Below are 22,368 nucleotides of genomic sequence, written 5' to 3' on the forward strand. Positions count from 1 at the left end.
TTTGATACAAAGGCAGCAATAAGCAGATCAATGGAACAAAATACAAAGTCAGAAATAGACTCAAGTGCGGATTTAGAATTTGGTATATAATAAAAATGGCATTTCAAATCATTAGCTGTGCTGTGCTTAAGTTGCTCAGTCATGTCCAACTCTTTGCGATCCCATGCACTGTATGTAGCTCATCAGGCTACTCTGTCCATGGAGATTCTCCAGGCAAGAATACTGGAGTGGGTTGCCATGTCCTCCTCCAGGGGATCTTCCCAACCCAGAGATCAAACTCAAGTCTCCTGCATTGCAGGTGGATTCTTTACCATCTGAGCCAGGAGGGAAGCCTTCAAATCACTGGCTACAGATAAATTTTCTACAAAGAATCTTTACAAACCAATGAGAAAAAGACCAACAACCTATTAGAAAAATGGGCTAACTATAAGCAGTTGTCACTTTTACCACTATGACAACAATGATCCAAAAGTTTCATAAAACACTTCAGCTATTGGTATTGATTAGGTATGGGTAAGCAGGTACTCTTTGATTCCCGGAGTCTTTTTAAAGGCAATTTAGCAACATCAACTTTCAAATGCCCTCTGACCCAGCAATTCCACTCTGATCAATTATCTTACAGGTACATTCACACATAGGACATTCTTTCCAATGTTATTTAAAATCATGAAAGACTGGAAACAACTTAAAGCCCTATGTATAAGGAACTGGTCACATAAAACTGTGAAACACACACACACACACACACAAATATTATGGAGGTAGAGCTATATATGATCTTCAAGATATACTATTAAGGAGACTTACTTTTCAAGTACTCTTCTTAAGCATTACTGAATTTTTACTTTTTTATTCATGACTATTTTTCTCTTTTTAAAATGAAATAAAAACTAAAAGTGAATTAAAAATAAAAATGGATTTTCAGTTTCGGTTTCACCCAGTGGGTCGGCGGAGGCCAGGCTTGTGGGTGCCCAGAGTAGGGGTTCGGATCCCGGCCGTGAGATTTCTGATCATGATTGTTAAAGTGAGTCTGCGGAAGCAAACACCCAGTGACTTCCTGAAGCAAATCATCGGGCAATCAGTTGTTGTGAAATTAAATTCAGGAGTGGATTATCGAGGGGTCCTGGCTTGCTTGGATGGCTACATGAATATAGCCTTGGAGCAGACAGAGGAGTATGTAAATGGACAGCTGAAGAATAAGTACGGGGATGCGTTTATCCGAGGAAACAATGTGTTGTATATAAGTACACAGAAGAGGAGGATGTGAAGACACCAAGACACAGTACTTTTCATACCGAGATATATTTTTTATCAAGTTTTTTGTTTCTTCTGTCATATAATTTTTCCTATTTTGTAATACTTGGTGATTTCCCACTGACACATGATTGAGATAAATGTGTAAAATTGTCGATTTATGTAAAGAGTTCTTCCATATTTAAGTTGCAGTCATTTTTTTTTCTTTTACCTCTATGTCAGTGTGCAGAAAGCAAAAAGATTTTTTTTTTTTAAACTGGAAAGAAAATTTTTTTCTCCCTACATGGAAGTTTCCAGGCAACGCCTTTGATCTGACTGCTTTGCTTATGGGACTGACCAAAATGATGGATGTGAGGTTAATTAAAACACTGTAGAGATGGCAAAAAATAAATAAAAATAATAAAAAATAAAATAAAAATGAAGTAAATTAAGTTTGGTAAATAACACATTTTGTAGTGCTCTTAATGTTTCAATGTAAGATTTATTCCTGCATAACTGGATGCAATCAGCCAGAGCACATTCTTTGACTTACGATTTTTCATCCTGGAAAAAATTATTCAGATAAACCACAGGTTTACTTTCTTTTTAGTGTATCTTCTACACATCATCAAAGTGTGAAAGAACATGGAGAAGATAAAGCATATAAAATAGAAAAAGCTGCTACATGTAACACACTTAGAACCAAACTTCTCTTATGCTTTGTATGTAATCAAAATAGAGGGAAAATGGAGGACACATCTAAGATCAACTATTTTACTTTAGATTTAACAATGTGCTTTTAATCCTTTTTTTCTTGTCAATGGCAGCTTTAAAAAAATACTTTTAAATAGATTCAAACTTGAACAAAGAAATTAGTCAGATTATGGCAATTTTTAAGTATTTACCAAGTACTACAACTAAATTATAGGAATACAAGCTTTTAATTATCATATTTTCTGACTGCCTTATTGGAGAAAGAAATGGCAACCCACTCCAGTGTTCTTGCCTGGAGAATCCCAGGGACGGGGGAGCCTGGTGGGCTGCCATGTATGGGGTCGCACAGAGTCGGACACGACTGAAGTGACTTAGCAGCAGCAGCTGACTGCCTTAACGAGGAAAAATAGAGAAGTTACCTGAAGTTGATGGACAAATCCAGCATTAGGATTAATACAAAATCTTCTTTCTTGAACATAAGCAAATGCATCTCTGAAAACAAAAAAAAATAGGAAAACTCAGGCAGTAACATTATTTCATGAATTAATCTCAATTTTCCCAGAATTTATCTAAAGTAGGAACATACCTAACAATTTACCTAAAACAGAAAATCATAATCAGACAGCTTGTACTACAGAGAGGTAGTGAACTGCAGTGGGAAAATCCTTTGCTTCCCAGCTGTGTTCTAGGGGATACTTTTCAACTTCTCTAAGCTTTATTTTTTTCATGTGTAACTTGGGGATCATAACAATTCCTATCTTTAAGCACTACTGTGAATATGGAAGATAGTAAGTATAACATATCGTGTATAGCATGTGTCACACACACTACATGCTCAGATTTTATTACTAGTTAAATTAGAAACATATGGACTTCCTTGTGTTGTTGAGATAAAAGTGTCCAGAAGTGTATCTGGCATCTGGCAGAGACCCAATAAATAGAAGTTATTTTCACTAGTATTGCTGACATGGCACCAAATAATAAAAAAAATATATATAAAACAAAATCTACCAAGCATTAATCTTTTCAATGAAATAAACACAAAAGTTGTATTCAAATAATATTTAAGAACACCTTTAAGCAAACTTTTCCATTATAATTTTAAGATAAAAATACCAAATGAGCTAAAAGATCTGAATGTCCACTATGTGTCAGGCATGTGGATCCAATGTTGAACATAGCTCAAATGGACAAGGTTAACGGAGTACACAGCGTAAGAACGGAAGGTTGATACAAGCATGTCATGTGAAGTTTCACTGGCCACATTTAGAATTATTAAGGATCAGAAACCTCTGAGAGCTTTTTAGGGTAAGGTGAAATATGATTTATCTTTTGAAACAATCAGTGTGAAGAACAGAACAGACTAGAGGAGGAAAGAAAACAGAAGACCACTAAGATGATAACTATTGGAAGAGCTTGTATTATGGAGATTAAATAATGAGACATGACTAGAGCTTGATTAGGGTGATTCAATAATGAGAAAGAGCCAGAATCAAGGAATATTTTAGGACATAAAACAGAATTTGGTAATGGATTAGTCTGGGACATGAGTGAAAGAGTATCAATGACTACAGTAGATTTGTAACTTGTACAAGACACTCTAAGAAAAGAAATACTGTACATTGGCCAGCTTTGTTTTAGGGTGAAAAGCACATTAGCCTCTCTCTCCCTTTCGTCTATGCAATATGCTTGGAAAAGATGATTTTGCATAAAACAAATAATAAATTGTGAATAGACAATAAAACAATTAAGCAATTTTTCACCCAACTACTGTTAAAGGAAAACATAATAAATTAACCTTTTAAACAAGGAAAGCAATTATATCTTTGTCTAATAAGAATTTTAAAACTTAGATTAACCAATTTCCTAGTAGTAAGCAACCAGTTTTCCCTGGGTTACTCCAACTGTAATTATCTTGGGTTTTTAAAATAATAAAAGAACTAGCTTCATAAAGTAACAAAATAGCCCAAGTGGATCTACAAGGCAGACAGGCTACAGAGGTTAAGAGACTAATCACAGGATAAAAGGGCCTCATTAATCAACCATAACTAGATGACAAAAATCAGTAGATTATTAACTTCCAGTGCCCAAATTGTCTCCATTAAGCTTCATTTTAATGAGAATTTAAACTGTGGCTAGGTTTCAGAATACTTTCTTACCTGTACTTCATTCCAAATGTTTCCATAATGTATGCAATAACAAAGGCAGCACTAAAGAGGGGGAAAATATTTTAGAAAAAAAAACAAAAAACATACTCATTAATTAAATGCTGGAGAAAGAAAGATTATTGCTAACATCATACCTCCTGGAGATCCCTGCATTCCCATGGACAAGAACTTTTCCTGAAAAACAAGAAATAGTTATTCTGATAGAAAGATACCTGATGCAGCAGCTAAAATATACTGAAACCATGTATCATACCACAGTAAAATAAATCTTAAGCATTTTATGTATTCTGTATACACAACTTGGATACTTACTAATTTTCAAATCCTTGAATTTATTTATATTAACTGTGTGGAAACTACAATAGACTTTTAGAGTAAAAAGATTTAAAGCTGACAACATGAAAATAGTTCTATAGAGATATTTAAGAAAGTCTATCCAAATAAAATAAGTTTTGGGAAATTTGGAAAGTCGATTATACATAATTATAATTTTCATATTATTCATTTAAGACAAATACTAAAAATTAACTATAATGAATAATTTCCTAAAAATAAACATAAGTTAAATGAAAGAAAAATTATTTACCTCCACTTTGTAAGCTCTCATCAATAAATTCTTTTGTCTGAAGGAAAAAGACAGTGTGTTATAATAAAACATATAGAGTAACATAAGCGTACAATACAAACATATATACATAGTGAAACAAAATATACCGAAAATATTTTCCTGCTAATTCATATGAATAAAAATTACCTTACATCAAAAATTTCCAAAATGCTACAGATATAATTATTATAAGTTTAAATATTATTTTGCATTTAAGAAATCTGAAATACAATTTCTCAAATATTTGGAGATCATAAAAAAGATTTTTAAAATAGTCAATTTTCTTTAAAATACAATCCCACAATTTTCAGAGATTACAAATAATAGCAGTATAGGAGAAAATCATGTTTCATTAAGTTTTAAAAGCACAATTAAGAAAGCAAATCATAAATATTAAATGATATTAAAATACTGTTACTTACCATGGGGAAAAAACGTATTATATTTTCAACCGGATTATCTGCAATATCCAAGACTAAATATCTGAAAATAGAATATTGTATGATTAAGCACACTTTCAGATAAAACTCTTCATATATAAAAAATACAAAAATTTCTTGACAACCATGAAAATAACTTTCAAAATCATATTCCCAAGGACCAAGCCATATATTTTATAACGTTTGAAGGCACAGCAATTAAAGTCTTAAAGAACAGTTAACACATTAACATTTCTCTGATATGTATATAAAAAAAAGTCTATCTTCTTAAAATAGAAAAATCATAAACAGGAAGAAATTTTCCTCTAGATCAAAGTAGACCTAGAAAATAAAGACAACAATTGCCTATTTTCTCCTCTTTGTTATTCTTCTATTTCTAGCAACTTCCCTAAGACTAGAAGAGTTTTCTTTGGATGGCCCTGCCACCCTTCCTCACAACCCTACAGAGGACAATTCAGAGACAGACCAAAGCCTGAGAGAGAGAAAACTAATGGAAATAGAATGCAGCAGTCTGACAGAGCTGTGAGTCAAACATTCATTGTTTGAACTAACCTACAACAGAGCAACAAGCAACCCAAAGACTATCTGTCCTCAAATTTTACACCTTGAAAAACATTTAAAATAAGTCATTTCAATATACAAGCCTTACTTTATCTTGTGAAAAACTGCCATTTCTGGAAATCTGCTGGCAGTTCAGTGGTTAGGACTCAGTGCTTTCACTGTTGGGGACAGGGTTCTATCCCTGGTTGGGAAACTAAGATCCTGCAAGCCTTGTCATACAGTCTCAACAACCACTCCCCTCACCCCACCTCCAGCCAAAAAACAAAGAAACTTTCATTTCTAATCCATCCAAGACAATCTGTTTATTAACACAACTTAGTTAAGTAATTGAGTTATAACATTAAAATGTAAAGTCAATATTGCTTTAATAATTACTTTGGTGGTAGCAACTTCAATAAATTCAGGACTTATCACAGAAAAGCTATACCCAGGACATTTTGGCACTAAAAACAAAAATTAGAAAGGTATACTATGGCACTTTAAAATATAACACTGTCATTTCCTTCAATATATACAAGTCTAGATGTGTGTATACATGATGTGCATGCAATCGTGCACTGTAAGTTGCTTCAGTTGTGCCCAATTCTCTGCCACCCTATGGACTGTAGCCCACCAGGCTCCTCTATCCATGGGGATTCTCCAGGCAAGGGTACTAGAGTGGGTTGCCATGCCCTCCTCCAGGGGACCTTCCTGACCCAGGGGTCGAACCTGCGTCTCCTATGTCTCCTGCATTAGCAGGCGGGTTCTTTACCACTAGTGCCACCTGCGAAGCCTGTGTATACATGAAACATACGTAACACAAAAAATTTAGAAGGAAATTTAACAAAATGTTAAAATCAAGCTCCTCTGGGTTGTGGAATTATGGATGGCTTTTTAAATATTTTTCTTGGTGTCATTCTGTATTTTCATAAATATGTATAAAGAACAAGTGTATCTTCTGCAATTAGAAAAAAATCAATCTATTTCATTTTAGATTACATGCAATCCCCTTTTTAAAACTAATTTTCTTTAACTGAAAAATGTGTAGATCCCAGATCCTAAATTTCCCTTCCCAGAAGTAACCACTGTCAAGTTTCTAGTCTGTCAGTCCAGAAATCTCCTACGCATCTACAAGAATAATGCCTAATTACTGCACATACTTTAAACACTGTGAGAGCACACATGTGGCTCTGCACCTTGTTTCCTTCATGCAATAAATCATAAAGATTAGTCTATATCAGCACATACACAAATATTTCATTCTTTTTCATGACTACATAGTCTATTATGTATTCACACAATATATTTTAGAGTATCTTAGACTGAGGGACATTCAGGTTGTTTTCATTTTTAAAAAAATAAAGCAGAACATTAAAAGGCTTTTAACATATATGGTTTTATACAAATACTTCTAGAATGATATCCAAAGAAGAGTTAACAGTACCTGCCTCCTAGCTAGGGATAAATCAGGTAGTTGGGTTTAGGGAAGGAAAGAAATTTTTCCTCTCATACCTTTTTGACCCTTTAGTCTTTGTATCATGTGTAATATATGCTTTATTTTTTAAGTGAAGCCAAAATAAAGAACATTAAAACCATCAGTCATGCACGGGGATGACCCAGAGAGATGTTATGGGGAGGGAGGTGGGAGGGGGGGTTCATGTTTGGGAACGCATGTACACCCGTGGTGGATTCATGTCAATGTATGGCAAAACCAATACAGTATTGTAAAGCAAAATAAAGTAAAAAAAAAAAAACAAAAAAAAAAACCGCAATACAAAAAAAAAAAAAAAATCAGACACTCAACCTCATCATTTTAAGATAAATGTGAAAGGCAAACTAAAACTACACAACACAATTTTTACTCCAGGAGATCACAAGGCTGAAGAGCAATTTACTCCAGATCAGGTGGTGAAGGGGCTTGCAATAAGGCAATGAAGCTACCAGCGAGGCCATGCAGGGCTAACCAAGACAGACGGGTCATAGTGAAGAGTGAAGAGTTCTGACAAAATGTGGTCCACTGGAGGAGGAAAAGGCAAACCACTCCAGTGTTTCTGTCAGGAGAACCCCACGGACAGTATGAAAAGACAAAAAGATATGACACCGGAAGACGAGCCTCCAGGTTAGATGTCCAATATGTTACTGGGGAAGAGCAGAGGGCAATTACTAATAGCTCCAGAAAGAATAAAGTGGCTGGGCCAAAGTGGAAATGACACTCAGTTGTGGATGTGTCTGGTAGTGAAAGTCAAGTCCAATGCCATAAAGAACAATACTGCATAGGAACCTGGAATATTAGGTCCATGAATCAAGGTAAACGGGACACAGTCAAGCAGGAGATGGCAAGATTGAACACTGACATCTTAGGAATCAGTGAACTAAAATGGACTAGAATGGGTGAATTTAATTCAGATGACCATTATATCAACTACTATGGGCAAGAATTCCTTAGAAGAAATGAAGTAACCCTCATAGTCAAAAAGAGTCTAAACTGCAGTACTTGGGTGCAGCCTCAAAAATGACAGAATGATCCTGCTTCATCCCCAAGGCAAGCCATTCAACATCAGTAATCCAAATCAATGCCCTAACCACTGATATTGAATAAGCTGAAGACAACCAGTTCTACAAAGACCTGCAACACTTCCTAGAACTAACACCAAAAAATGATGTCCTTTTCACCATAAGGGACTGAAATACAAAAGTAGGGAATCAAGAGATACCCAGAATAACAGACAAGTTTGGCCTTGGAGTACAATATGAAGCATGGCAAAGGCTAAAAGAGTTTTGCCAAGAGAACACGCTGGTCATAGTAAACACCCTTTTCCAAAAACCCAAGAGATGACTCTACACATGGACATCACCAGATAGTTAACACCAAAATCATACTATGTTCTTTGCAGCTGAAAACGGAGAAGGTCTATACAGTCAGCAAAAACAGGACCTGGAACTGACTGTGGCTCAGATCATGAGTTCCTTATCGCAAAATTCAGGTTTAAATTGAACAAAGTGGGGAAAACCATTAGGCCGTTCAGTTATGACCTAAATCAATTCCCTTATGAATATACAGTGAGGTGACAAATAGATTCAAGGGATTAGATCTGGTGGACAGAGTGCCTGAAGAACTATGGATGGAGGTTCATAACATGGTACAAGAGGCAGTAACCAAAACCATCTCAAAGAAAAAGAAATGCAAGAAGGAAAAGTGGTTGTCTGAGGAGGCTTTACAAATAGCTGAGGAAAGAAGAGAAGTGAAAGGCAAGGAAGAAAGGTATATCCAACTGAACGCAGAATTTCAGAGAATAGCAGAGAGAGATAAGAAGGCCTTCTTCAATGAACAGTGCAAAGAAACAGAGGAAACAACAGAATGGGAAAGGCTAGAGATCTCTTCAAGAAAACTAGAGATATCAAGGCAACATTTCACACAACAATGGGCACGATAAAGGACAGGAACTGTAAGGACCAAACCAAAGCAGAAGAGATTAAGAAGAGGTGGCAAGGATACACAGAAGAATTATACAAATAAGGTCTTAATAACCTGGATATCCAAGATGGTGTGGTCACTCACCTAGAGCAGGATATCCTGGAGTGTGAAGTAAAGTGGGCTAAGGTAGCATTACTAAGAACAAAGTTAGTAGTGTGTGTTAGCTGCTCAATTATGTTCAACTCTCTGAGACCCCATGGACTGCAGCCTGCCAGGCTCCTCTATCCATGGAATTCTCCAGGCAAGAATACTGGAGTAGGTTGCCATTCTTTTCTCCAGAGGATCTTCCCAACCCAGGGATCAAACCTGCATCTCTTATATCTCCTGCTTTGGGAGGCAGGTTCTTTACCACTAGTGTCACCTGGGAAGCTCAAAGCTAGTAGAAGTGATGGAATTCCAGGTGAGCTATTTAAAACCCTAAATGATGCTATTAAAGTGCTGCACTAAATATGTCAGCAAATTTGGAAAACTCAGCAGTGGTCACAGGACAGTAAAAGGTCAGTTTTCATTCCAATTTCAAAGAAGGGTAATGCCAAAGAATGCTCAAACTACCATACAATTGTGCTCATTTCACATGCTAGTAAGGTTATGCTCAAAATCCTTCACACTAGGCTTAAACAGTATGTGAACTGAGAATTTCCAGACATACAAGCTGGATTTAGAAAAGGCAGAGGAACTGGAGATCAAATTGACAACATTTACTGGATCATGGAGAAAGCAAGGGAGTTTCAGAAAAAACATCTATTCCTACTTCTTTAAATTTTGACTGTGTGGATCACAGCAAACTGTGGAAAATTCTCGAAGAGATGGGAATACAAGACCACCTTATCTGCCTCCTGAGAAACCTGTATGTAGGACAAGAAGCAATAGTTAGAAATGGACATGGAAAAGCTGATTGACTCAAAACTGGAAAAGGAGACAACAAGGCTGTATACTGTCACCCTGATTATTTAACTTATATGTAGACTACACCAAGTGAAATGTGGGGCTGGATGAATAACAAGCTGGAACCAAGATTGCCAAGAGAAATGTCACAATCTCAGATATGCAGATGATACCACTCTAATGGCAGGAAGTGAAGAGGAACTAAAGGGCCTGTTAATAAGGATGATAGAGGAGAGTGAAAGAGTTGGCTTAAAACTCAACATTCAAAAACTAAGATCATGGCATCCAGTTCCATCATTTCATGGCAAATAGAAGGGGAAAAAGTGAAAGCAGTGACAGATTTTATTTTCTTGGAGTCCAAAATCACTGCATGGTGTGGTGACCACAGCCATGAAATTAAAAGACACTGGCTCTTTGGAAGAAGAGTTACGACAAACCTAGACAGCGTATTAAAAAGCAAAACCATCATTTTGCTGACAAAGGTCCCTATAGTCAAAGCTATGGTTTTTCCAGTAGTTATATACATATATGAAAGTTGAACCATAAAGAAGGTTTAGTGCTGAAGAACTGATGCTTTCTAACTGTAGTGCTGGAGAAGACTCCTGAGAGTCCCTTGGACTGCAGGGAGATCAAACCAGTCAATCCTAAAAAACCTCAATCCTGAATATTCATTGGAAGGACTGATGCTGAAGCTGTATCTTCAATACCTTGGCTACTTAATGCGAAGAGCTGACTTACTGGAAAAGACTCTGATGCTGGGAAAGATTGAAGGCAAAGGGACAAGGGGGCAGCAGAGGATTAGATGGTTAAGATAGCACCACTAACTCAATGGACATGAATCTGAGCAAACTCCAGTAGACAGTGGAGGACAGGGCAGCCTGGTGTGCTACAGTCCATGGACTGCAAAAAGTCAGACATGAACTAGCAAATGAACAAGACTGGAAAAAATTAAAAATATTTTATAATTCTATCTGAGAGAGATACCAAGGAAGGAGTCACTGTCATTCACTTTGCACTAGGAATGCAAACTGATGCAACTCACTGGAGGGCAATTTGTAACATCTATTAAAATTTAAATGCTCACATTCTTTAATCTAGTCATTCTACTACAAATTTATCCTATTGATATATTCACATATGAATTAAATGACATAGAGGGATAGTCACTATATTAGCAAAAGTCTGGAAACAATCTAAATGTCTAACAATAGGAGATAGTTTGAACAGATTTTAGTAGAGTAATACAATAGATTACTGTCTACTTAAAAAGAATAACACAGGAGTTCTCTGGCGGGCTAGTGGTTAGTATTCTAGGCCGTCACTGATGTGGCCCAGTTGGTCAGGGAACTGAGGTTCTACCAGCCAGAAGATGCAATGAAAAAAAAAAAAAGAGAGAAGAATGTAGCTAAGTAATAATATGAAGCAATCTCCAAAATACATAATTTTTTTAAAAAGCCTAAGTTGATCTGTGAATATATATGTAACATAACTCCAGAAAGATACTCAAAAAGAAGTAACAATGGATACTTATAGTGAGGGGAATTGACTATTTATAGGACAGGAATAGGGAAACTATTTTTCAGTACACATTCTTCTGAACATTTAGAATTCTACATTATGTGCATAAATTACTTATTTAAAATATTTTAAGGGAAATTTATTCTTTAAATGATGTACTGTATGACCCATCTTTATAAGACATATATATACAAAGTCCAATATAATAAAATCAACTTAAAATAAAACATTACATGTTTGATACCCATAACATTTTTATACGTTACATCAACAATTCTTACCTAAATAATTGTTGAAAGTTGGGTTTAATAAAGTTTGCTTCAATATTTTGTCGTATACATATTATATGAGTTACTCCATGTTTCTGTAGTATAGGTAGCTATTAAAAAAAAAGAGAGAAATAGTTTGAAATACAAAACTTCATCTTACTGTAACAGAGATTTGAAAATGCACAGGACTCAACTTTATAGTTAATACAGCCACATCTGAGCTTTAAATACAGGGAATCAAAGCTAATTTCATAACAACATGCTCGAAGTCATCAGCAAAATATTTCAATGATTCAAGATAAACACACTACATGTTCTCAAAAGGCTTATAGAATTATTTTATATCTATAATTTTAGAGCTTGATATGACCTTAAAGATAATTTATTTGGGAAACAATACTCTACCTTCATTATATATATTAACCCTTTGACCTTTATATTATGTATAACATACTTTATTTATAATTTACATTTATACACTCTTTATTATTTATTTTTAATACTATATAGTGGTTAAAGGCATGGGCTACGTACAGAGTCATGAGCTATGGAGGCCAAGCTCTAGATCCCAGCTCTGCTAATGACCTGAGCACTGTGGCTCAATTTTCTCACGTGAAAACTAGGAAGACAATACATAGTCACTGAATAGTTGTAAGAATTCTGTAAGATAATCTTTGGCATAGAGACTGGGACACATAGCAAGTATTTTTAGTAAATGGCAGTTATATATATTGGCTACAATTCTTATTTATTAGAGAGAACTACTCTAACATAAACAGTTATTCAACATTTCTGACCTAGTTAATAGTGCTGGAGCCCAAATCTCTAGACTGCTCTCTGCATCTCCCAGTAAGTACAGTTTTTCTATTTTAAGCCAGAATTAATTTATACAATTCACAAAAACTAACTTCTAGGGTTTAAAAATTCTCCTACAAGTTAAAACTGGCAACTCCAAATTATTCTGTGATGCTTTGTGGCTCTATATTTAAAGAAATTTAACATGATAACTCTAAAAACTGTAAATTTTTATTTGTAAGTGACTATAGGTTTCAGTGAAATTTACAGACATGTTATTTAAATAGTTAGAATATATATGCCACGAGAATAAGGACTTTGTTCACTGATTCACACTATGTATAAAGCAGTGCCTGGAACATAGTTGTTGTTCAATTATTACATGTTCAAGAAATGAATGAACAAATCATGAAGAATCAGAATTATTAATAAGCCTGTGTTTTGTATTTTCAGTTTATAATCCTATATATTTAATTGCCTTTCTGTATTAATAGAACAGCAATACTAATAATTCATGGAAAAAGTTAAAGAATAATTTCTACCTGTTATAGATCGAATGCTTGTGTCTCCCTAAAATTCCTATGTTGAAGCCCTAACCTCAAAGGTAATGATATTCGTTTGTGGGGCCTTTGGGAGGTAATTAGATATAAATGAGGCTATGAGGTGGAGCACCCATGCTGGAATTAGTGCTCTTACAAGAGGAAGAGGCATCAGAGCTTCATCCCTCTGCCATGTGAGACTACCTCAAGAAGGAAGCAAACCTTTGAAGAGGGCCCTCACCAAAACCTAACCATGATGGCGCCCTCATCTCAAACTTCCCAGCCTCCAGAACCATGAGAAATAAATGTCTGTGGCTGAGACCATCCACTCGATGGTATTTTATTATAGCAGCTTAAGCCAAGAAAATGTGGTTTCTAAATGTTAATTTTTGCAGCAAAATTATGTCTGGCATAGATTACAGTTCAGTTATCTTTGTATTTCCTGAGTACATCCTGAGATAGGGGAAAGGAGGTTAAGAATTTAGTAGGATTAATAATAAATCAATATTCCATATTCACATTTATAGAACCCCCAAAGTGAATTCAATATTCATTCCTTTGTCTATCACTGATCTATGATATATGAACTTTTCATACCTACTCATTAATATGAGAAACTACAAGAAGACATATATAATCAGGGATAAAACCTGTTTGTTTTATCAAGCTTGGAAGGCACATTAGATTACCAAGTAAAAACAAACCTTAAGACGGAACCCAAATATAACAGCACACAAAATATTTTTTTTTTAGTTTTCAACAGACTTTTATTTATACAAAGCAAACTATAACCTTATCTCATACCTGCAAACAGAAAAAATTTTATAAAAAGAAACAGTTCACTACCTACAAAGACCCTAAATATATCCCTTTTATTAAAATTGTATTTGAATGTAATAAAAGATAGGCCGAACTAAATGAGTTTATTAGGAGCTTATTCCTTAAGGTTTCTTTATTTCTATTATTCTTCTGATGTTACTGTTTTATATGATGATATGAAAAGAAATATGGGCTGAACTATAATGATTTACGGTGGAAAATAATCAAATTTTGCCATTGAAGCTTTTCTTCAATCTAATGAGACCACAGCAAAGTTAGGGGGGAAGAGGTTTTGAGACAACGTATCTGTAAACAAATACTTACAAATTAATATGACAAAGAGTATAATACGTATATTTATAAAGCACAGTGAGAATACCAAAAGCATATAGTCTCAAATCATTCTGAACCCCAGTATTTGAGAGTATTACATTATTTGGGCAATAACTTTGTTTTTACAAAGTAGATCTATAGTTATAAAGTCTATAGGTATCTACTATATCTTTTTCTAAGTACTTCTTTAGATATATATTTTTATCAACATCCCACCTTCTCAACTTAGTTGCAGGCCATCAAATTACCACTATTACTCTTAGATATGCCTCAACAGTCAAAAAGCTTTACAGTTCCAAAATGAATGACATTAACTTATCAAATTATTTCAAAAAAAGTTTTTAATTCTAAGGTTTTTAAAAAACCTATTCAGGTATCAAACTGACTTCTAAATAGGCAGGGTATTAGGGAAAACATCTGTGATATAATGTTTTATATTATAATTCAAAGAGAATTAGCATTGACATAATTCATAGGGCTGAATCCTCTAGGAATTGGTAACAACACTGCTATTAATACATATATCTGAATGAGATCTACCCTTTCAATTGTGTAACTGAAGAAATAGATTTCAGCGTAAATATACAGGACACCTAGATATATAATACAATACTTTACAACCTGGAGGTTCTAGATCTCCATAGCTTGGAAAAACAAACAAAATTTGAGTCATTTCAATTAAAATATGTAGGTTCTATGAATGTATTTGTACACGCTCATCACGCATATTCTATTTTACCCTTTAACTAATATGTTAAATAATCTTATTTGGGGATTTAATTACATCTCATATTTCTCAGAAACTATAATTAGCAATTACAGATGTCCAATATCCAGATTAGCAATATCAGGTATCTTGGAAGGTAAATAAATTATTAAAGGTCAGTTTTTGGCAAGTATTTTAAACACATGGATTTCATGAGGAAAATAAAAATACAAAACCTCACTTGTGATTTGTTGTTAAACACTTGAGAATCACTGATCCAATAAAATCTGAAAAGAAGTAGGTACTCCAGAGTCACAATTACTGGTAATATGCAATATCAGTGGACCCTTCCTCTAACAAAACTTTTTCTACTAAAAAAACTTACCCCAACTAGTTGGTTAATAAGGTCTACTGATGACTCTAATTTAAAGTTCTTACCTTGCTTTTCATGGCAGAAGAATATGGGCCTAAAAACAAACCAGGCAGAATTTCCTAGAAAAAAATATTGAGCTATTTACCATCAGTAATTTAAATCTACACAAAATATGTACCATGTAAGTATTTTCATAGCTGTTATAATAATTTGCTAAAAAGTTTATTATTTAGGGAGAATTTTCTAGCAACACTGAGCAAATGACTGGGAAGAGAAATGCAGATGTGCTTTATATAACAGGATGACACATTTAAAATTTAAATTAATTCTGAAAAGTCAGGTATTTGAACTTCCATAGTGCTTTTTTATAAGCAGTCTGAGAATTAGTATTTTTGTCTTTTAGTATAATTAGTATTGTTGTCTTTTCGATTACTAAAACACCTCTAATTTTACTTCTATTCTCTGCTACAATCTAGAAATAAAAGGTATAAAAAATATCATCCTTTTGGAATTACACAAAATCTTATTCAATCAAATGAAAAGTAGCACAAGATTCAGCAATTTAAATAAATAACATCTGAATCATGAATTAAAATTTATTCTATGAGAATTCAATATAGAAGCTCTTCAGTAGGGATATACCATACCCTATATACTAATACAATTTTGTACTTCAATTCTATGGGATATCAGAATTATTTGTGTATAGATTGAATTTAATACTTCTTGTATGTAGAAACTAGATTTTACTCATCTTTGCATTCCCCATAGCACCAAGTAAAATACCTCACAGGTAATCATGTATTTTTAATAAGTGAATTTTCACTAAGAGAAACAGGTTTTTTAGAGGTCAAGGAATTCCTGAGGAGAGACACTGCTTGACCTTGGGAGCGGCAGAGCTGAAAAACGCAACAAAAAGTTTTGCTATGTAGTAGGTTCAGTTCAGCTGCTCAGTTGTAGCCGAACTCTTTGCAACCCATGGACTGCAACAGGCCAGGCTTCCTTGTCCATCACCGAGTCCCAGAGCTTATTCAAACTCATGTCCATCAAGCCATTGAAGCCATCCAATCATCATCCTCTGTTGTCCCCTTATCCTCCCACCTTCAATCTTTCCCAACATCGGTGTCTTTTCCAATGAGTCACTTCTTCACATAAGGAGGCCAAAGGATTGGAGTTTCAGCTTCAGTATCAGTCCTTCCAATGAATATTTAGGACTGCTTTCCTTTAGGATGGACTGGTTGGATCTCCTTGCAGTCCAAGGGACTCTCAACAGTCTTCTCCAACATCACAGTTGAAAAGCATCAATTCTTTGGCACTCAGCTTGCTTTATAGTCCAACTCTCATATCCATAACATGACTACTGGAAAAACTGTAGCTTTGACTAGATGGACCTTGGTTAGCAAAGTAATGTCTCTGTTTTTTAATATGCTGTCTAGGTTGGTAATAGCTTTTCTTACAAGGACCAAGTGTCTTTTAATTTCATAGTGGCAGTCAACATCTGCAGTGATTTTGGAGCCACCCAAAATAGTCTCTCACGATTTGCCCATCTACTTGCCATGAAGTGATGGGACTGGATGCCATGATCTTAGTTTTCTGAATGCTGAGCTTTCAGCCAACTTTTTCACTCTCCTCTTTTACTTTCATCAAGAGGCCCTTTAGTTCTTCTTCACTTTCTGCCATAAGGGTGGTGTCATTTGCATATCTGAGGTTATTGATATTTCTCCTAGCAATCTTGATTCCAGCTTGTACTTCATCAAGCCCGGCATTTCGCATGATGCACTCTGTATATAAGTTAAATAAGCAGGGTGACAATATACAGCCTTGACATACTCCTTGTCTGATTTGGAACCAGTCTGTTGTTCCATGTCTAGTTCTAACTGTTGCTTCCTGACTGCCATATAGATTTCTCAGGAGGCAGGTAAAGTGGTCTGGTATACCTATCTCTAAGAATTTTTCACAGTTTGTTATGATACACACAGTCAAAGGCTTTGGCGTAGTCAATAAAGCAGAAGTAAATGTCTTTCTGGAAATCTCTTGCTTTTTTGATGATCCAGCGGGTGCTCACAATTTGATCTCTGATTCCTCTGCCTTTTCTAAATCCAGCTTGAATATCTGGAAGTTCACAGTTCACATACTGTTGAAGCCTGGCTTGGAGAATTTTGAGCATTACTTTACTAGCGTGTGAAATGAGTGCAACCGTGCAGTAGTTTCAGTATTCTTTGGCATTGCCTTTCTTTGGGATTGGAATGAAAACGAACCGTTTTCAGTCCTCTGGCCACTGCTGAGTTTTCCAAATTTGCTGGCATATTCACTGCAGCACTTTCACAGAATCATCTTTTAGGATTTGAAATAGCTCAGCTGGAATTCCATCACCTCCACTAGCTTTGTTCGTAGTGATACTTCCTAAGACCCACTTGACTTTGGACTTCAGGATGTCTGACTCTAGGTTGAGTGATCACACCATTGTGATTATCTGGGTCATGAAGATCTTTTTGTATAGTTCTTCTGTGTATTCTTGCCACCTCTTCTTAATATCTTCTGCTGTTAGTTCCATACCATTTCTGGCCTTTATTGTGCCCATCTTTGCATGAAATGTTCCCTTGCTATCTCTTATTTTCTTGAAGAGATCTTAAGTCTTTCCCATTCTATTGTTTTCCTCTATTTCTTTGCACTGATCACTGAGGAAGGCTTTCTTATCTCTCCTTGCTTTTCTTTGGAACTCTGCATTCAAATGGGTATATCTTTCCTTTTCTCCTTTGCCTTTAGCTTCCCTTCTTTTCTCAGCTATTTGTAAGGCCTCCTCAGACAACCATTTTGCCTGTTTGCATTTCTTTTTCTTGAGGATAGTCTTGATTACTGTCTCCCATACAATGTGAAGCTATCACTAATTCATTCATCCCATATTGTATTTTTTTTCCCATAAATTCCCTTTATTAAATGTTGGTTTGTACCATCCAGAAAATAGTCTTTATCAATTTCCTGTGGAAAATTCACCTGCTTATTCTTTAAAATTAAAAAAATTTTAATTTCAGTATAGTAGATTTATAATATTATACTAGTTTCAGGTGTATAGCATAGTAATTCAGTATTTTTGCAGATTATACTCCATTAAATGTTATTATACAGTAATGGCTATAATTCTTTATCTGATACAATAAAAACTTGTTGCTATTTTACACATAGGCGTTTTTAATCTCTTAATCCCAGACACCTAATTTGTCCCACCACACTTTTGTCTCTCCTTTGGTAACCACTAGTTTGTTTTCTGTATCTTTGTAATTGCTAAGTAGTGTCCGACACTTTGCGACCCCATGGACTGTAATCTGCCAGGCTCCCTTGTCCATGGGATTCTCCAGTCAAGAATACTAGAGTGGGTTGCCATTTCCTCCTCCACATAGTGTGAGTATTCAACTCAATCTTCTGGAGAACTTCACTAAATTAACTGAAGTTGACTGGAAATCAGACACAAATGTGAACAATTAAGTGAAAAGGGTGATCTGCTTTACAGTCTACTCTCCAGAGTTTATTCAAACTACACAAACACAGAAAGCAAACTGCTTCCAGAAATAATACAAATACTGTGCCCAATTTTTCAGATGAAGAAAAACAAAGTGACTCATTAAGCACATACATATATAACTTATTTCAGTAATTCTAAGAAATTTCATCTCCCATCTTTTTAAGAGCCACAATTAACTTTTAATATGTTAATATTTAAAATACTCAGTGATGAACCTACAGATCATGAGTCAATGGGACTCAAATCCTTTGTGAAATTAGGTTAAATTATTTAATAATGATAATAACAGTAATACAGGTTGGCTGGAATAAAGAAGAAGGTTGTCATACCTGCATCTCTCGTCTCATAGGGTAGGTCCACTCCTTAAAAATGGAAGGAAAACATAAGAAAAGTAAATAACATTATGAAAAATGTCAACCAATTAAAGGTCAAAGATGTAATATACAAATGTACGGATTTTTTAAAAATACATTATACTTAGAGAATATCCTATAAACACAGCAGATCAAGTGGCTTCATAAATATGTGAAAATTTAACTGACAAGAAACAATGATTAAGTTGACTCTAAGTAGTCAGGCTTCCAAAATTATGATTATGTTACTTTACAACAGACTGAATAGTTCAGTAATTAAAAGTACAGGTATTCCAGATGTTTCTCGCAAAAATGATACTCTAAATCAGAGATGTAAAACAGACACCTTGTCATTTTGCCACCTCTAATCAATTGACAGTAGATAGCTATTGGGCTTCCCTTGTGCCTCAGCTGGTAAAGAATCTGCCTGCAATGCGAGAGACCTGGGTTTGACCCCTGGGTTGGGAAGATCCCCTGGAGAAGGGAAAAGCTACCCACTTCACTATTCAGGCCTGGAGAATTCCATGGACTGTATAGTCCATGGGGTTGCCAAGTCAGACACGACTGAGCGACTTTCACTTTATTGGCTTCTCTGATAGCTCAGCCAGTAAAGAATCTGCCTGCAAAGCAGAAGACCCTGGTTCAATTTCTGGGTTGGGAAGATCCGCTGGAGAAGGGATAGGCTACCCACTCCAGTATTCATGGGTTTCCCTTGTGGCTCAGCTGGTAAACAATCCGCCTGCAATGCAGACCTGGGTTCGATCCCTGGGTAGGGAAGATCCCCTGGATAAAGGAAAAGCTATCCACTCCAGTATTCCAGCCTGGAGAATTCTATGGACTGTATACTCCATGGGGTTGCAGAGTTGGACACGACTGAGCAACTTTCACTTTCAGACAGCTATTAATGAAACCCTATGTGGAGAAAAATTCAAGGAAGAAAAGAGTGCTGTGATCACTGAACATCTGCAACGGATGAAAAAAGAACAGAATATGATAGGTATTTATCTGCCATGCCTGATCTAAACTGCTAGATGCTTATCAAATAGCCTTTCCCATATCTCACTTTGGCTTGATTCTGTCTAGTTCAAGTCCCTTTAAAGATACACTTTACATCAGTACAGAGTTCATTCTTGGAATGCAGACCAAAATAAAATAGCTAGAAAGGGAAGCCACTCAGTCATGTCCGACTCTGCGACCCCATGGACTGTAGCCTACCACGCTCCTCCATCCATAGTCCTTCGGATTTTGCAGGCAAGAGTAGGGTGGCCATCTCCTTCTCCATGCAAAATGCCAATGCAAAATGGCAAAGACAGAGAAAGTCAGAAGAAGAAAAAAGCAATTACAGTGAATTGAAATGAGGAATCAAATACACTACAGGTAGTCTTCATTTGTAAATGGACTACATTCTATAAGTTTCTAGCTTAGTTGCTTGAAACTCAGAATTAAAAATAGTAATTAGGTTTCTAAAGTTAAAACTGCAAAAAGGTTTTTTAAATTTCTTTATAAAATTTTAGAATTACAGATAAGTTAAAAAAATGTACAAAGAATTCCCTTTACCCTCCATCCAGATTCCTCAAGTCAGAAAAGTATTTTTAACACAGAAGGTAGAAATGCTATACTTCTGTAATGGAAAGAGAGAATATATATTCCTACAATGACCATCAGCATTCCTTTTTTTTTTTTTTTATAAAGAGAAACAAAATACATTTTTTGTTTCAAATCTTGAAACTCTCAACAATGTAGAATTGGTCTATAAACCCTGAGAAACCAAATGACGGTTAAAATATATCTTCCAAAGTATCTTTAGCTTTGCACAGTGGCAGTATCATAGCCAATGAAGTTTATCTGAGGCATATTAACTGTAAATTCAAAAGTATCTTTAAATGCACAGATGAACAAAGTGAGGGAAGTCCCCAGATAGACACACACTCACAAACACAAGAAAGCACAAACCCAGCAAGGGCAGTAAACACTGAAACACAGCATCCTGAGAAGATATGCTAGTCTTTTCAGTCTTATGTTTCTGTTCTTTTTTTTTCTTTTTAATAAAAAATAAAATTTTATTCATATCTTACACTTAACAAAAATGTTGTAGACTTAGATGTGAACCCAAAATAACAACTTTTAGAAGAAAACATATGAGAATATTTTTGTGACTGGGTTAGGCTAATACTTCTTAAATATGACACCAAAATCACAATACATAAAAGAAAAAATTCAATAAACTGGACTTCCATCATGATACAAATATCTGTTGTTTGTAAGAAGCATTCACAGTTAAAAATTGAAATTGGAGCCATGAACTGGAGAAAATACTTGTAAGGAATGTATTTGATAAATAAACTGTATCTATATAGAACATAAAAAGAACTCTTAAAACCCAATAATAAGATTTGAAGAAACGAGGAGATTGAATTAGTGATCAAAATCATCCCAACAAACAACTCTAGAACCAGACAACTTCACTGGTAAATTCAACCAAACATTCAAAGAAGAATTAGTATCAATCCTTTACTAACTTTTCCAAAAAACAAAAAAACTGGGAACACTTTTCAAACTCATTTTATGAGGACAGCAGGTTGTTCAGTCCCTAACTCATGTCCAACTCTTGCTGACCCTGTGGACTGCAGTAGGCCAGGCTTCTCTGTCCTCCACTATCTCCCAGAAAGTGAAAGTCACTCAGTGGAGTCTGACTCTTTGCAACTCATGGACTGTACAGTCCATGGAATTCTCCAAGCTGGAATACTGGAGTGGGTAGCCTTTCCCTTCTCCAGAGGATGTTCCCAACCCAGGGACTGAACCCAGGTTTCCCACATTGCAGGTGAATCACCAGTATTCTGGAGAATTCCATGAACTGTATAGTCCACGAGGTCGCAATAAGTTGGACATGACTTAGCAACTTTCACTATCATTATCTCCCAGAATTTACTCAAAATCCTGTTCACTGAGTTGATGATGCTATCTAACCATCTTATCCTCTGCCACACCCTTTTCCTTTTGCCTTCAATCTTTCCCAGCATCAGGATCTTTTCCCATGAGTTGGCTCTTAAAATGGATGTAAGAATGAAGTGCTAAAATGAC

At 35.4% G+C, this 22,368-nt stretch overlaps 1 protein-coding gene across 1 annotated transcript in view; it reads right to left on the minus strand.

The window, feature by feature from the left end:
- Nucleotides 1-22,368, minus strand: part of STYX (serine/threonine/tyrosine interacting protein) — a 44,811-nt gene that overhangs the window by 11,566 nt on the left and 10,877 nt on the right. Inside the window, exons 2-9 of the mRNA XM_052646982.1 lie at nt 19,264-19,296; nt 15,480-15,533; nt 11,862-11,959; nt 5,145-5,205; nt 4,702-4,738; nt 4,250-4,289; nt 4,107-4,157; nt 2,367-2,439 (exon numbers count right to left, since the gene is read on the minus strand). Of these exons, the coding sequence (XP_052502942.1) occupies nt 2,367-2,439; nt 4,107-4,157; nt 4,250-4,289; nt 4,702-4,738; nt 5,145-5,205; nt 11,862-11,959; nt 15,480-15,533; nt 19,264-19,296 (447 nt within the window). The remainder of the gene's footprint in view (nt 1-2,366; nt 2,440-4,106; nt 4,158-4,249; nt 4,290-4,701; nt 4,739-5,144; nt 5,206-11,861; nt 11,960-15,479; nt 15,534-19,263; nt 19,297-22,368) is intronic.

The sequence above is a fragment of the Budorcas taxicolor genome, chromosome 10, assembly GCF_023091745.1.
Source record: "Budorcas taxicolor isolate Tak-1 chromosome 10, Takin1.1, whole genome shotgun sequence".
Lineage (NCBI taxonomy): Eukaryota > Metazoa > Chordata > Mammalia > Artiodactyla > Bovidae > Budorcas > Budorcas taxicolor.